The sequence below is a fragment of the Scyliorhinus canicula genome, chromosome 4 (genome assembly GCF_902713615.1).
Source record: "Scyliorhinus canicula chromosome 4, sScyCan1.1, whole genome shotgun sequence".
In the NCBI taxonomy this organism is placed as follows: Eukaryota; Metazoa; Chordata; class Chondrichthyes; order Carcharhiniformes; family Scyliorhinidae; genus Scyliorhinus; species Scyliorhinus canicula.
The window spans coordinates 80,787,379-80,804,788 of NC_052149.1; the positions used below are offsets into that span (position 1 = coordinate 80,787,379).

Genomic DNA, 17,410 nt, shown 5'->3' on the forward strand with positions numbered 1-17,410 from the left:
TATTGAATTGTGCTGTTGCAAAGGAGGTCAGGATAGAGGAGGTGGTTTTCGTCAAGGTTTATCCCAAGCAGTTCCATGATGCAGGACTCTGTGCTCTATGGGCTGTTTTCAGGGATACACACCAAGGCAAACATCAACTGTTGCTGGAGAATCAGCAATGTGGTGAAAGATGCTCTTTGGTCGGCCCGAAACTTGGTCCTCCAGTGCAAAGAGTTGTCCCTGACCATGTGTTGCAGACTGGCATATTCATAAAGCTCAGGACTACATGCTGAGGGGTGGGGCAGCCGCCGCAGAGGTGCAATGGGGAAAGGTCACTGTCCAAGACCTTTCAGCCATAATGAACAGAGGGCTGGGGAATTGTATAGAACCCCTCAGGCTGTATGATTTACACTGAATGAATGCAGTGAAGATTACATGTATCACAATTGTATAGAGGCACCTCGGATTACAACTTGATCCATGTAGACAACCAAAATATCTTTGTACCATTTGTAATGACTCTTTGAAATATCTGTAATGTTTTGTTGACTGTACTGAAGCACCCCAGAATGCAACATGATTTATGCATAAAACATGACTATTATTGCACTGTATAATGGCCACTTTGAAATGTTTGTAATGTTCTTCTAGATATTTTATGAATAAAGCATATTTTTGCAAAATACCAAAAACAAAAATGCATTTTAATAGTCTCAGTCGCTCCTTAATACTTTACAAAATACTTCACAGCCAACAATTTACTTTTAAATGCGGTCACTTGTTTTGTTGGTAAACACAGTAGTCAGTGAACAGCAAATCCTTAAACGCAGCAAATAGGAACATTTTTGATGGTGTTGATAGAGGGATGAACACTTACCATCCTTCTGGAAAATAATGCCATATGATCTTAACATCCACTTGACATTGGTTCAACATTTCATCCAAATACCACTTCACAACAATGCAATAATCCCTGAATTACCAGGCCAGATTACATACTTAAATCTTGGGAGCACAGCTTGAATTAAGAGCCAGAAGCGAGCATGCTAGCAACTGGGCTGAGTTGACAGTTTAAAACAACTAAAATAAAATCAAGCTAAAATTGGATAACATATCTTAAAACCGCTTCTTCCCTACGTAAAAGATTTTTATAGATTTACAAGTTTTCTCATAGGTGTCTATTGCTACCTCTGTCTACAGGGACCAACAGCATAAACTAAAACCAAAAACTGAATTAGGGTACTGAGGAATGATTACATCTCTGACTTCATCATAAAAGCACCACTGGAACATAGGAAACACAACAAAAAATGATAGCAAAAATTGGCCTTCGTTCATTCAGATTTTTAATCTCGGACCCATAGGAGAACCTGGTGACCATATGCAGTGACTTGTATAACCAATACTAGATTACTTAATTAACATATCTTAATACAAATTAAATATAATTAAATGTATTCCCGCTGCATTCAAATTATTAGAATTCATCAAAAGAATTATAAATATAATCACAATAAAAAAGTTTTAGAAGTCAATTTCTAGAAATGGGTTTTAATTTTGCTAAACGTACCTGATTGAGTGAAAAAGGCGGCAAAGACAGTAAGGAAGAAGAGGTAATTAGCTCGGAAGGTCTCTCAAGTCGAGATCTGTTTGGCATCTAGATGAAACAAAGCAGAAAGGAAAAGTAATTTCAATACATTACAAAAACATTTACATTAAAAAGTTTACCATATCTACTGCTCGATAGTAATTTAGTACAATACAACTTGTACATTTATATAACAAAATTAACATAGTCACATCAGACCTCTTAATATTTGCTGACATTTTCATTAGCTCCTACATGTGAGCAGGGATCTAGAAAACAATTAACTTATCAAACAACCTTGATTTGTTTTATTTACTCATTTATTGCCCATTCCTATTTGCCTGCGAGCTGGTGGCGATGAATCACCTTCTTGAACTATTCCAGTCCATCTGGTCTGGGTACATGCATAGTGCTTTTACTGAGGTAGTTCCAGGTTTTTGACCCAATAACAGTATAAGAGTGGCGATATAGTCCCAAGTAAGATGGTGTGTGGCTCAGATGGCAAATTGCAGCTGATGTTCCCATGAGTCTATTACCCTTGCCCTGCTCGGATAAATCGTGGGTTTGGAAGGTTCTGCTGAAGGTACTTTGACAAGTTGCTGCACATCTTATGGATGCCACACACTACTGATACTGTGTGCCAGTGGTGGAGGGAGTGAATGTCCAAATTGGTGGATGGTGCATTGATCAAGTGGGCTGCTTTGCTTCTTGAATGTTGAATCTTCATTCATCCAGGAGAGCGGGGAGTATTCCATCATACTCGAGACTTGTGCCTTGTAGAGTGGGCAGGCTTCAGGGTAAGTTACTAACCATAATCTTTAGCCTCTGATCTGCTCTTGTAGCCACTGAATTCATTTGGCTGGTCAAGTTAAGTTTTTGGTCAATGGCAATTCCAGAATGTTGATTGTTGGGCACTGCTGAACATCAATAATAATAATCTTTATTAGTGTCACAAGTAGGCTTACATTAAAACTGCAATGAAGTTATCGTGAGAATCCCCTAGACACCACATTCCGGCGCCTGTTCGGATACTCTGAAGCATGTCTTTCGGGACTTGTGGGAAGAAACCGGAGCACCTGGAGGAAACCCGCGCATTCACGGGGAGAACTCCACACAGTCAGTGACCCAAGCCGGAAATCGACCCCGGGTGCCTGGTGCTATGAAGCAACAGTGCTAACCAATGTGCCACCATTCTCTCGTGTTGGAGATGATCACTGCCCGATACTGGTGTGGTGCGAATGACCCCGCCATTTATTAGCCAAGTGTTGTCCAGATCTTGCTATTTGTGGCATGCGCTGCCTCACTCTGAGGAGTTCCAAATGGTACTAAAGATGATTCCTCACATCCCCACCTCTGATCTTATGCTGGTTGAAGGTCATTGATGAAGTAGCTGAAGGTGGTTGGGCGTAAGATACTACATGGAAGAATTCCTACATCAATATCCTGGAACTAAGATGATGGACTTCCAACAACCACAACTATCTCTCTTTATGCTAAAAACATCTCCAGCCACTTTGCCTCTTGATTCCCATTTTCTTCATTTTTTTCTCGGCTCCTTGGCATAAAGGGCAGTTACTCTGGCCTCACACTTCACAAATGTTTAATACCAAGATGTAAAACAATACGATACTGCTATCAAAGAAACAACAGAACCGATGGTAACAACAAAGGGGATTATAGGATTTATTAAGTCAATCAACCTGTTTAATATACAGCGGTGACTATCTGCTCCCATATAATTTCCCCCACATACCAAGAGGTCACTGTGCATGTCGGTTTATATTTTGTAACATTGATGTATTTGTATTCGTGGAATTTATGATTTAGTTTTGCAGGCTAAAAAGATTCAAATTGGCCCATGTTTGGAGAATTCATTATACTTCTTTTATGACTTGGCTGCCTTAAATGGAGAAATGGTTTATGTTGGAATGTTTGCAGCTATACTCTTGCTGGATGCAGGAAAATGGCTAACAGAAGTTATTTTACTAGCAACTTTCTCACTCTCCACCCTCAAGGGATTCAACATTTTGCAGGTCAGTTTGAGGACCGAGGGCTCAAGTATGCACAGTACCAAACCTCAATCTCCACCTCTGTATTCAGGCACTTATTTACTTGGATTCAACTTCTATTAGTAGAGAGCAAAAGTATGAACAGACAAAAGATTTCATAGCAAAAACTTAATACATACAAGTAGATTTTTTAATAGACTTAATTTTGAAACATCTATTTATTTGATGTGGGAGCCAAGAAACACAACAATATGCTAAGTGACAAAACTAATTTAAGCCTCTAAAGAAATCCCTCTTTCAAATTTTACACCATCACATGTATGTCAATCTCTGCTACAATTTTACTCACGCAACTCAAAAAACAATGTATTTAAACTGTATAAAAGTCATAATCTGAATTGTCAACTGCTATTCTCCGTCCACAGTTTCTGCCTGATCGGTATATTTGCAAATGCCACAACCAGTCCACAGTGGACGCCATCTCCCTGGCTCTACACTCACCCCTGGAGCATCTCGACAACAAGAACTCCTATGTCAGACTCCTATTCATTGACTGTAGCTCTGCCTTCAACACCATATTCCCAGCCAAGCACATATCAAAACTCAAAAACCTAGGACTTGACTCCTCCCTCTGCAACTGGATCCTTGACTTCCGGGCCAATAGATCACAATCAGCAAGGATAAACAACACCACCTCCTCCACAATAGTCCTCAATACCAGGGCCCCGCAAGGATGCGTACTTTGCCCCCTACTATACTTCCTATGCACACATGACTGTGGCAAAACTTGGCTCAGGGGAAACCGGAGCACCCAGAGGAAACCCACGCAGACACAGGGAGAACTTGCAGACTCCGCACAGACAGTGACCACGCCAGAAATTGAACCTGGGGCTCTGGTGCTGTGAAGCAACAGTGCTAACCACGGTGCTACCATGCCGCTCAGATGGTGGACAGGCTTTGAGGAATCAGGAGTTAAGCTACCTGCTGCAAGATTCTTAGCTTCTAACCTGCGCTGGTAGCCATGGTATTTATTAGTGCGCTAGACAGCTGGTTTGTAATGCAGAATAAGGCCAGCAGCGCGGGTTCAATTCCCGTACCGGCCTCCCCGAACAGGCGCCGGAATGTGGCGATTAGGGGCTTTTCACAGTAACTTCAAATTTGTGATAATAAAAGATTATTATTATTATTCAGCTAGTCTAGTTCAGTTTCTGGTCAAAAGTAATGCTATTGAATATCAATGGGAAATGGTTAGATTCTCTCTTGTCGGGAGATGGCTATTGCCTGGCACTTGTGTAGAACGAGTGTTACTAGCCATTTATTAGCCCAAGCCTGGATACGTGCCAGGTCTTGCTGCATTTAGACATAGACTGTTTCAGTATCTGAGGAGTCGTGCGCGAGTGGCGCTGAACAATCATCAGCAAACATCTCCACTTTGGACTTTATGAGGGAGGGAAGATCATTGATGAAGTAGCTGAAGATGGTTGGACTAAGGATACTATCCTGAGGAACACTTGCAGTTATGTCAGGTAACTGAGATGATTGACCACCAACAACCACAATCATGGGGCAGCAGGGTAGCATGGTGGTTAGCAAAAATGCTTCACAGCTCCAGGGTCCCAGGTTTGATTCCCGGCTGGGTCACTGTCTGTGTGGAGTCTGCACGTCCTCCCCGTGTGCGTGGGTTTCCTCCGGGTGCTCCGGTTTCCTCCCACAGTCCAAAGATGTGCGGGTTAGGTGGATTGGCCATGCTAAATTGCCCGTAGTGTCCTAATAAAAGTAAGGTTAAAGGGGGGATTGTTGGGTTACGGGTATAGGGTGGATACGTGGGTTTGAGTAGGGTGATCATGGCTCGGCACAACATTGAGGGCCGAAGGGCCTGTTCTGTGCTGTACTGTTCTATGTTCTAATCATCTTCCTTTGTGCCAGGTGTGACTCGTATCAACTGCAGGGATCAGATCAGTGTGCTTAAAAAAGTAATATATATAAGAAAATATTCTTCAAAACTTTTTCCGATTCCTACAGTTTGTAGGATTGAAAGATGCAATCAATAATATCACTTTGTAGGGCAGCACGGTGGCCTAGTGGTTAGCACAACCGCCTCACGGCGCTGAGGTCCCAGGTTCGATCCCGGCTCTGGGTCACTGTCCGTGTGGAGTTTGCACATTCTCCCCGTGTCTGCGTGGGTTTCGCCCCCACAACCCAAAGATGTGCAGGTTAGGTGGATTGGCCACGCTAAATTGCCCCTTCATTGGAAAAAATAATTGGGTAATCTAAATTTATAAAAAAAAAAAAATAATAATATCACTTTGTCAGAATGCAAAAGCGTTGAAGTTTTTCCATTTTGGATGCTGCACTGAAGTTTGCATGTACAAGCAATTATGCCCTTATACACTTCTATTACTGATGCCGAGTTTTGACATCCTGCACCTGGATTTACGCTTACAATACAAGCTTAAGTAGCAGTATCTGACAAGTTATTACACTGAATTCAGGGCATACAACTTTGTTCCTCACGTTTTGATAGGACCAGTAATGAGAGTTGTGCTTTCACTTAATGACTCATAATTCGCAAGTGAGCAAAACAGATGATAGAGACCAGGACAACAAAATTGGTCGGTCCGCAATACAAAAACAGTAACGCAGGGGTCTCCATGAAGAAACCTACTGAACAGCAGGAATGTGCAATGCACTGACAGGCTTTCAAAGTGGAATTCACACAGCTGGAGAGAGTGATTGAAGGAATCCACCTCAAAACATGAAAGGGGTTATGTCACAAGCCAATTAGATGATATGTGCTTCCCTGAATAGTGTGGCAGGTGCCATGACAATAATTTAAGTTCATAAGTTCATATTCAAACTGTGGCTGGCTTCAAGACTGCAGTTTGTCACTAGGGTCAGAGGTAGGGAGGGGAAACAGTGGTGGTTTCATTTTCTGCTGACATGGATCCATTGGTGTCATCTAGGGAACCTGGCATTAATAAAGGCATCTCTGAAACAGCAATGACAGTAGCTGGGAGGTGCAATGTCTCATCACTCTTTTCCTGCTCTTCCATATCCCCCAATGAACCATTCAAAGAGAATTAGAACGCTTTGCCACCTTCCTCCTACAGATCTTTGCCTTGCTGTACCAGAGCCCCAGGTTCGATTCCCGCTTGGGTCACTGTGCGGAGTCTGCACGTTCTCCCCATGCCTGCGTGGGTTTCCTCCCACAAGTCCCAAAAGACACGCTTGTTGGGTGAATTGGACATTCTGAATTCTCCCTCTGTGTACCCAAACAGGCATCAGAGTGTGGCGGCTAGATTTTCACAGTAGTTTCATTGCAGTGTTAATGTAAGCCTACTTGTGACACTAATAAAGATTATTATAATGCTGCGCAGTGTACAGCAAACAACAAGCATTCTGGAAATTGTAGTTGGTGCATACTTAAGGAGCTGGCTGATGTGTCCAGGCACCTACATTACGCCTTTATTGTGCTGATGGCCTGTTCAATTACATACCCGATGGTGATGTGGCATTCATTGTTGTGCTGTAGGGCTTCAGTGGTCAATTTTTTGAAGGTGGCATGAGCCAAGTTTGCAGTTGCTACCTGTTAATTCTGCTTCCAAGTGTGAAGAGATCAGGGAGCTTGTGCTGCCACAGGATGAAAGCATTTTCGTAGTTGGCTGGGAATCTTGCACATGGCTGTATAAACATTTTTTGCAGTTGAACACCAGCTAGACATCAATGAAATGAAAGTCCTTGCAGTTGGCAAATAATTGTCACCGCTGTGCAGTCAACATCATCCTGCACCTGTGGGAAGCAAGCGCCTGCTCATTTTGATTGACATCAATAGCAAAGTTGCCATAATTGCCAGCCTTAGCAAACAACTGGTCATCTGTGTCAACTGGGAGATCCTGGATCTGTCTGCAGAAGGAACCTGGAAGGATTTGGGAGGTCAAATGGCTGAGGGCTGTGGTCACCTGTAACACGTGACTACCAGTTCCAGCAGGCAGCGAGCCTTCTAAGATGTTGCAGGCATCTGCCACCATCTGACCTGACATCTTGAGGCTTTTGAAACACTGTGTTCAGACACCTCAAGGAAACTGATCTTCTGGCTTTTTGTTGATAGTGCGGCTGCATCCCTCTACTATGCAGCTATAAATCTGTGAGCAGTAGGCTTCAGCAGGTGGTGTTGTTGGTGGTCAACATGAGGTCCAATCTAAGGCAGCAATAGCAGCAACCATCCTGATGCATTGGAGCGAATCTGCAGTGCGGAAGGTTCCCTCCAAATTGTACAAAGTAACATCTTGTGAAAGTATTTTGCTGAAACCTTTGCCCACCAACTGGTATGATAGCATTTCTGAGTACTAAATATTAAACATAGAAATTATGGAGCAGGAATGGGCCATTTGTCCCTTCCATACTGCTCCTCCATTCATGATGATTATGGCTAGTCATCCAACTCAATAGCCTGTTCCCCCATATCCTTTAATTCCTTTATCCCCAAGAGCTCCTTCTTGTAAACATGGGTCTCAACTACTTTGTGGTAGCAAATTCCACAGGCTTTGCACTCTCTGGGTGAAGAAATTTCTCCTCATCTCAGTCCTAAATGGGCTACCTTGTATCTTCAAGAGTATGTTCCCTGGTTCTGGACACCCCCGTCGGGAACATTCTTCTTGCATATACCCTGTCTAGTCTTGTTAGAATTTTAAAGGTTTGTAATAAATTCCCCCCCCCCCCCCCCCTTCAATTATCTAAACACCAGCAAATATAATCCTTCACGTTATATATACAACAACTTGTTCGATAGCCAGCATGTCTCCCCGGCACTTTACCAAGTTCAACAGATTATTTTTTTGAGCCATACAGGGAGAGCACCAGAGGCTCTGATTCACAGTAACTTGAGGCCAACAAGGTTTGATTTACATTCAGATCAAAATGTGTGAAGATATTGAAAATATAATTTCAGAAATTTGTACAGTATTTATAATTGAACAACGAAAGTTCAGTTGCATGTTATTTCCTCTCATTGAAAATAAATTTACTTGAACAAAGCTTTTGAAAAATATCTTCTAGCTTTACTTCAAATAAGTTCGAACAGCAAAGAAATGGAATTTGTTGCAGAGGGAAAGTGTACTGATGCATCTAGGAAAATAGCAGTGTTATGTCCAAACGAGGTAGGAGGGAGGGCAAGGAGACACACACAGGAAGAAAGAGGTGAGGGAACGACGGGAGAGGGGGGAAAAAAAAAGAGGGAAGGGTGGTGAGATGGAGGGATGCAGTGGGGGGGGGATAACAATCAATGACATTGATGACAGTAGTAATGTGTTTGCTAGCGTAGCCATCTGGGATGGCCACTTACAAAGGATCCCGGGAAATATGGCCACGCGTAAAGGACCATGGGAAATATGGTCAACCCAGGACTCAGGCGCTCGGAGCTTATGTATATTGGCAACTCATAACTAGACGCTATCGAAACCCCCAGCTACTTTGCATTCTAATGGCCCATTTCCCCAGAACAAAAGACCTGCACTCAGGTAACAGATACAGAAACAGACTCATCAGCACCACTCCTTTTGCTCAGGGAGCCCAAAAATCCACTGTCAATGACTGCACAGGACATGCCCCGCCATCAAGGCACCCGCCCCTTTATTGGCCAAAATCGAAGGCAGTAATGGAAGCCTGCCGAATTATTGGGTCCAAAGCTAAGGACCGCCCAAAAGAGTGCGAAACCTCAGAAGGATAAAGAGAGACACTGCCATGTGTTCGGTCTCTCTTGGCCCCGGCGCTGGGTCTCTCTCGGCCCTGACCTACGCCTAAAACCAAGTGCAGCATCACGACCAGAAGATAAGTTCAAGACCAACGATCGCTACCAGACGGATGAGCTCAGCAGGAACAAAGTCATTTCTCCAGACCCAGCCACGCAAGGTCCGAACAAAGGCCTTGTTCCTCTGCATAAAGCCGAGTGCCTGAAGTTAAGTACAGGTTGTTGTAGTGTTAGGTGTAATTTAGCTTGTAGTGTTTTATGTTGCATGTCGAAGTAATTCTTGTGTGTAAATAAACTATCATTGAACTTGAACTAACTAATTGGTTGTTTGGTCTTTGATCGATATCCGGTAAAACCTTGTGGTGGTATAATTTGATACCTGGCAACTCTGAAAAGCAATATCCTCATTAATAACTGTCATATCAGTATCCAGTTAAAAGAGCAACATTATTGGCGTCTCCGGTGCCAATTGGCAACATTATTGGCGACATCTGACGGGGCTCGACCTAGAAGCGATTTTGTGACTCCGAGAGAACCCACAAAACTTTGCATTAGAAACCTAATTGAGAAAAGTGAACGAAACAACAAGTGTAAGGCCCGTATCGATCAAATCTCCAAGATTCGGAAGTGTGTATTAACTTGCATGCGTACTGACAGGGATACAAGGTAAACTCGTTCGTTTTACGCTACAAAATCTATTGGGAGTATTGTGAACTGGAAAATAGCCTAGGCCATACCCACTGTTCAAATCGCCGCCTTTTCCCCCCGTCCCAAATTAACGGGAGGAAAAGAGATAATAGAAGCAATGCTAGCAAAGGCAATGGAACGCCTAATGAACCCACAGGAACCTGAGGGCGCAGCAACCAGTAGAGCAGAGCAGTGCCCCATATGGGAAGAGGAATTGAGAAAGTATTTGAAGGGGAAAGGATGGCCCCATTGGTCAGAGTTTTGTTCAAATGAAGTCTGGTCCAGGAATCATAGGACAAACTGGTGAGACAACCTAACCGAGGTACACAAAATGAATGCAGTGAAAGTTCGTAAGCCGATGGCAATCGTGTCCTGTTTGGCACAATTGCGAGGCACAGACGAGGTCGTGAGAACGCTCCGCAGACAGCTAGTTGAGAAAGAAAAGAATGAGGGAAACTTTAGTGAATGTGAGAAAATTAATTAGCAACTCCGAGAACAGTTGGCAGCTAAAGTTAAAGAGATGGCTGATGTCAAACGGGCACACCAATCCTGTATAGTTCACCGTAGCAGCTTTCAGACCCAGTATGATAAGGCCTACCAAGATACACAGCGCGCAATTTTGGTACGAGAAGAGACGGAACAGCAGGTAGAACAGCTAAAAAAAACAATGCACAGATTTGAAGGCAGCTTTACAAGCGCTCCATAGTTCCACAACGGAACATAGACAGAGTGCAGTAGATCATGCCAAATGTAGGTAACAAATAGTAAAGTTACAGTCACTGCTTTCAGTGCAAAATAGCTTCAGAGATATCTTTGGACCGAATTTAGATCAGGAGAATGGCCCCAATTGGCAAGAACTAAATGAAACCGCCATTAGATATGTGGGGGGATACAGAAAATCAGAATAGAGCCCCTCCCCCAGACCCCGAAAAGGAAAGCACCCACATCACCGACTGCACAGGCAGCACACACCCCCATGAATCCAGTTACCACACAGTGCACATCACAGGATCGCAAGGAGACCGATTTTCTTCACACCACCCCACTAATCATCACCCAATTGAGAGATGCATGCGCCAAAATTGAACCATTTGAACCCACAGCAGACCCGCATAATTTCTTTGAAAGAGTACGACAGCAAACAGTTATGTACCGTTTGGACGAACCGGAGGAAGTTAAGCTTATAGTCATGAACCTTGACCCATCCGTGAGCTCAGCTTTACCAGAACCCCATAATGTAGGAGGAGGAAGCCTCCAGGAGATGAAGGCAGCTATTTTATATATGTTTTCATTCTCCATTTTCCTCCAAAATTTACACCCCACCCACAAACAGTAAACGGTAACAAATACAAAATCAATCCCCTGAACAATAACAACGATCCCATCCTCCCACCACCCCAAACAACGACCCACCTGTCAATATATGCATCCAATAAAACAAACCCTCCCACGGTGGAAACAAAAAACAAAGGAGAAAAAGAAAAAAGCCCGGGACTGCTCATGGTCACCATTGAGTCCACTCTCTCTCTCTCTCTCTCTTTCCTCCCCCCCCCCCCCCCCCCCCCCCCCCCCCGCCAACACACACAACGCCGTCCAACCTCTGAAAGAGTGCCGTACATGATACCCAAGAGTTGTAAACCCCCCCCCCCCACACTCCTCTCCCGTCCACTACCTCTTGTAAAACTCCTTCCCCTCCAACTTTCCACCCCGGCTAGACCACACGGACCCTGTTCTGCCAGGCTCCGATGGCCGCAGCCCCTCCCCCCACCTCACTCCCGTTCACTGGCTGGCTTAGACGGGCCAGCTTGGAGGCCCCCGCCCGGGTCCCTTTCCCGACCCTAGGAAAGCCCCAAAAATCCCCCTTTTAGCGCACAAACCCCGAAGAGCCCTCACTTCGAGTGAAAGTCCCATCACTTCCCTTGTCCAAATATATACAACACCGGCTCCTTCAGCCCATACATCCGCACGCAGTGAAACAAACAAACAAAAAAAAAAAGAAAATTTAGTCACAAGGTTACATCGGCACATGGCCATTTCTCAATTCTGCCACAGTCCTTCTGCCTTCGCAAATTCCTCCGCTGCCTCCGCCGTTCCAAAATAAAAGTCCTTGAGTTTGTAAGAGACCCTCAGCTTTGCTGGATATACAATGCCGCACTGCGCCTTGCTAATGTACAGGGCCCTCTTCACCTGGTTGAAAGCAGCCCGCCTCCTCGCCAGCTCCACCGTAAAGTCCTGGTATACATGGATGCCAGCTCTAGCCCACTGCACCACCCACTTCTGCTTGGCCCAGCACAGGACCTTCTCTTTCATACAGTACCTACGGAAGCACAGAGTCACTACTCTTGGCGGCTCACTCGCCTTTGATACAGGCCTCCACGACCGATGAGCCCGATCCAGTTCATATCGGGAGGGATCCTCCCTCTCCCCCAATAGTTCCGCCAGCATCGCAGCAAAATACTCAGTCGGTCTCGGCCCTTCAACTCCTTCGGGCAGCCCCACAATCCTCAAATTCTGTCGCCTGGACCTGTTTTCCAGGTCTTCAATTTTCTCTCGCAGATCCTTGTTCACCTCCATCATCTTCCGCATCTCCTTCTCCATCGACGCAAGTTGATCACCATGCTGCAATAATGTCCCCATAACTTCCTTCAGCGCCTCCCCTTGCTCCCGCACCTCCGTCACCGCCGGGGAAATCGCCTCCTCCATCAGCACACTCAAAACCTCCCTCATCCTCTTCCTCATTGTCTCCATGTATTTTGTAAACTGCCTTTTGAATTCTGCAGCCATTATCTTACTTATTTCTTCAGCTGTAAGCAATGCGGCCTCCCCTGATGCTCCAGCCTCCATTTTCCTTGGTGACCCCGCAGTGACCTTTCTACTCCCCAACGAACTTTCAGCTGTTTTCACAGCCGTTTTCTTACTAGACCTCGACATATCCCTTCCCTGTACTTTCTTCTGGCCTTCACTGCCCCTAGGACCGGGCGTCAATCCACGACAATGCCATTCCCGAACGGGAGCCCTCCAACGCGTGGCTGCCTCCCGCCCGCTGTCACCGGAAGTCAGCTGTCACCGCTTCTTCAATGGCCTTTGTGAGATCTTTTCACAGTTGTTCCCTCTACTGCTAGAATTCAGCTTTCATAAAGGCTCTCAAGTCAGCTTGAGGCCTTTAAGCTCGCCCTTCCCCCGCCTGCATGCTGGAAGAGAATTTTGTCTCTGCTGTAGCTTCAGCCAAGTCTTTCACTGTTTCTGCGGGTCTGGTAACCAAGAAACATACCATTCCTGGGGGAAAGTACTCCTCCGACATTCACCTATGCCTTTTCATCAAAATTCCACCCCGTATTGCTTAAAAAGGAGCTCTTTTCTGTAACCTTGGGCAGGAGCTGCCTTGTGTGTGACCACTTACTCCATGGTGCACACCAGAAGCCCGAAGGCAGCTATTTTAGACGCGATTGGATACAACAGAGGAGATCCCATAGAAGGTTTAAACCGGTGTAGACAAAAGAAGGGAGAGCATCCGACTGCATACGCAGGTCGCCTTTGGATCCATTTTAAAGCCGTATTTGGGGAATTGAACCACACAAACTTAGATAATGAGCAGGTCAAAAAAGCCTGAGTAAATTACGACCCCATAGACACCACACATAATGAAGTTTGGGTTTTAAAGAGACTCTCTAGAACTTGGGAACAATCCATACATAGAAAGGCAGATCAGGAGAAGGCAGAAGCAAATATGAACCCAGTGAGGACTGCTCAGGACCCCGCATGGGTAAATGAGGGCAGAAATGAAGGCCAGCAGCTCACAGCACAGGCACCATGAGGTTGCTATAATTGTGGACAAAAGTGACATTACACCCCCCCTGATCTACTGTACTGTCTTTGTTCCATTGTGGAATGCAACCCCCCCCCCCCCGAACCAGCAACGGAACCAGCAAGCCAACGCCCCACCTAGGACAATGTTAGGCCCATACATAGCATTAGCACCCGATCAGATACTGCAGTGATTAATAGCACAGATTGACGGTGTTTGGACTCCCCAACTTGGGTCTGCAACACACTCTGGGACAAATCAGGCAGACCAGTAGTCACAGGCACAGTCCGGTGAAGCTTTGCACAAGTAAAGGAGACACATCAGGACACTCAGGACGGTACACTCAGGGGGCAGCACGGTAGCATGGTGGTTAGCATAAATGCTTCACAGCTCCAGGGTCCCAGGTTCGATTCCCGGCTGGGTCACTGTCTGTGCGGAGTCTGCACGTCCTCCCCGTGTGTGCGTGGGTTTCCTCCGGGTGCTCCGGTTTCCTCCCACAGTCCAAAGATGTGCGGGTTAGGTGGATTGGCCATGCTAAATTGCCCGTAGTGTCCTAAAAAGTAAGGTTAAGGGGGGGGTTGTTGGGTTACGGGTATAGGGTGGATACGTGGGTTTCAGTAGGGTGATTATTTGCTCGGCACAACATCGAGGGCCGAAGGGCCTGTTCTGTGCTGTACTGTTCTATACATCCTGAGTGAGTGAGACACATCCAGTGGGAATTGGAACTTGGTAATTCGGTGCAGAGTGGGAGAAGGTGCTTTTCCCCTACCGTTTTGTTCTCTTCCTTCTGGCCTGTAACGTTAATCTGCAGGGAGAAAACCAGGGAGCATCCTGAGAAGGTAAGTGATTTTTATTTTTATTACCTTTTCAAATTGCTTGGGGGGGGCGGGGAACTGAAGTGGCATCACAGTAAAGCTGTGACCTGATTGGCTGGTTGGCAATCTGTTAAATTAGAACAACAAAATTGCAAATCAAATCCAATTGATTAACTAGGTAGTGGAGTAACTAAACCGGAGGGCAGTGATCGGTATTTAGCATTTAATTTTACAGCAAAAATCATCTAGCGCCAGGGTCATATCTTTAATTCTAACTCAATCTAACAAGAATTCAAGTGTTTATTTTAAATTAATTAATTAGTGCTTAAATGTCACACAGCAAGGTGCAATGCTCCAACTGCGAGATGTGGCAGATCTGTGCAGCATGCAAGTGGCGGAAAGCATCATAGATCGAAGTTATAGAAATATGGTCACACCTAAGGTGCAGGCAGAGAGATGGGTGACCACCAGAAGGGGCAGGCAGTCAGTGCAGGAATCCCCTGTGGTTGTCCCTCTCTCGAACAGGTATACCGCTTTGGATACTGTTGAGGGAATAGCCAATCAGGGGAAAACAGCAGCAGCCAGAGCAGTAGCACCACGGCTGGCTCTGATGTTCAGCGGGGAGGGTCAAAGCACAGAAGGACAATAGTCATCGGGGACTCTATAGTCAGGGGCACAGATAGGCGCTTCTGTGGACGTGAAAGAGACTCCAGGATGCTACATTGCCTCCCTGGTGCCAGGGTCCAGGATGTCTCAGAACGGGTAGCGGGCATCCTGAAGGGGGAGGGCAAACAGGCAGAGCTTGTTGTACATATTGGTACTAACGACATAGACAGGAAGGGGCATGACGTCCTGCAGCTGGAGTTCAGGGAGCTAGGCAGAAAGTTAAAAGACAGGACCTCTAGGGGTGTAATCTCGGGATTACTCCCTGTGCCACGAACCAGTGAGGGTAGAAATAGGAAGATAGAGCAGCGAAATACGTGGCTAAACAGCTGGTGTAGGAGGGAGGGTTTCCGTTATCTGGACCATTGGGAACTCTTCCGGGGCAGGTGTGATGTGTATAAGAAGGACGGGTTGCATCTAAACTGGAGGCGCATAAATATCCTGGCTGCGAGGTTTGCTCGTGTCACACAGGTGGGTTTAAACTAGTATCGCAGGGTGGTGGGTACCGGAGCAATAGGTCAGAAGGTGAAAACATTGAGCGAGAACTAGGGAATAGGGCCAGTTTGGCTCGGAGGAAGAGCAGGCAGGGAGAATGTTGCTGAAAACAGGTCTGGTGGCCTGAAGTGCATATGTTCTAATGCAAGAAGTATAACAGGTAAGGCAGATGAACTTAGAGCTTGGAACTATGATGTTGTTGCCATTACAGAGACCTGGTTGAAGGAACGACAGGATTGGCAACTAAACGTTCCACGATTTAGATGTTTCAGGCGGGATAGAGGAGGATGTAAAAGGGGTGGCGGAGTTGCACTACTGGTTAGGGAGAATATCATAGCTGTGCTACGGGAGGACACCTCCGAGGGCAGCGAGGCTATATGGGTAGAGATCAGGAATAAGAAGGGTGCAGTCACAATGTTGGGGGGTTTACTACAGGCCTCCCAACAGCCGGCAGCATATAGAGGAGCAGATACGTAGACAGATTTTGGAAAGGAGTAAAAGCAAGAGGGTTGTTGTGATGGGAGACATCAACGTCCCCAATATTGACTGGGACTCACTTAGTGCTAGGGGCTTAGACGGGCAGAGTTTGAAAGGAGCATTCAGGAGAACTTCTTGAAACAATATGTAGACAGTCCAACTGGGGAAGGAGCTGTCCTGGAACTGGTATTGGGGAATGAGCCCAGCTAAGTGGTAAAAGTTTCAGTAGGGGAGCATTTCAGGAACCTGGACCACAATTCAGCAAGTTTTAAAGTGCTGGTGGACAAGGATAAGAGTGGTCCTAGGGTGAATGTGCTAAATTGGGGGAAGGCTAATTATAACAATCTTAGGCGGGAACTGAAGAACCTAGATTGGGGGCGGATGTTTGAGGGTAAATCAACATCTGACATGTGGGAGGCTTTCAAATGTCAGTTGAAAGGAATTCAGGACCGGCATGTTCCTGTGCGGAAGGATTAATACGCCAAATTTCGGGAACCTTGGATAACGAGAGATATTGTAGGCCTCGTCAAAAAGAAAAAGGGAGGCATTTAAGGCTGGGAACAGACGAAGCCTGTGTGGAATACAAGGAAAGTAGGAAGGAACGCAAGCAAGGAGTCAGGAGGGCTAAAAGAGGTCACGAAAAGTCAATGGCAAATAGGGTCAAGGAAAATCCCACGGCTTTTTACACGTACATAAAAAGCAAGAGGGTAGCCAGGGAAGGGTTGGCCTACTGAAGGTTAGGCAAGGGAATCTATGTGTGGAGCCAGAGGAAATGGGCGAGGTACTAAATTAATACTTTGCATCAGGTTTCACCAAAGAGAAGGAATTGGTGGATGTTGAGTCTGGAGAAGGGTGTGTAGATAGCCTGGGTCACATTGAGATCCAAAAAGACGAGGTGTTGGGCGTCGAAAAATATTAAGGTAGGTAAGTCCCCAGGGCCTGATGGGATCTACTCCAGGATACTGAAGGAGGCAAGAGAGTAAATTGCTGAGGCCTTGACAGAAATCTTTGGATCCTCACTGTCTTCAGGCAATGTCCCGGAGGACTGAAGAATAGCCAATGTTGTTCCTTTGTTTAAGAAGGGTAGCAAGGATAATCCAGGGAACTACAGGCCGGTGAGCCTTACGTCAGTGGTAGGGAAATTAC

The 17,410-nt window shown here is 45.7% G+C and overlaps 1 protein-coding gene across 4 annotated transcripts in view; it reads right to left on the reverse strand.

The window, feature by feature from the left end:
• smg7 (SMG7 nonsense mediated mRNA decay factor) overlaps nucleotides 1–17,410 on the reverse strand; it is a 190,197-nt gene that overhangs the window by 16,042 nt on the left and 156,745 nt on the right. For all 4 annotated transcript variants that reach the window (XM_038794606.1, XM_038794607.1, XM_038794608.1 and 1 more), the window contains one exon: nucleotides 1,550–1,636. In XM_038794606.1, coding sequence (XP_038650534.1) covers nucleotides 1,550–1,636 — 87 coding nt within the window. The remainder of the gene's footprint in view (nucleotides 1–1,549; nucleotides 1,637–17,410) is intronic.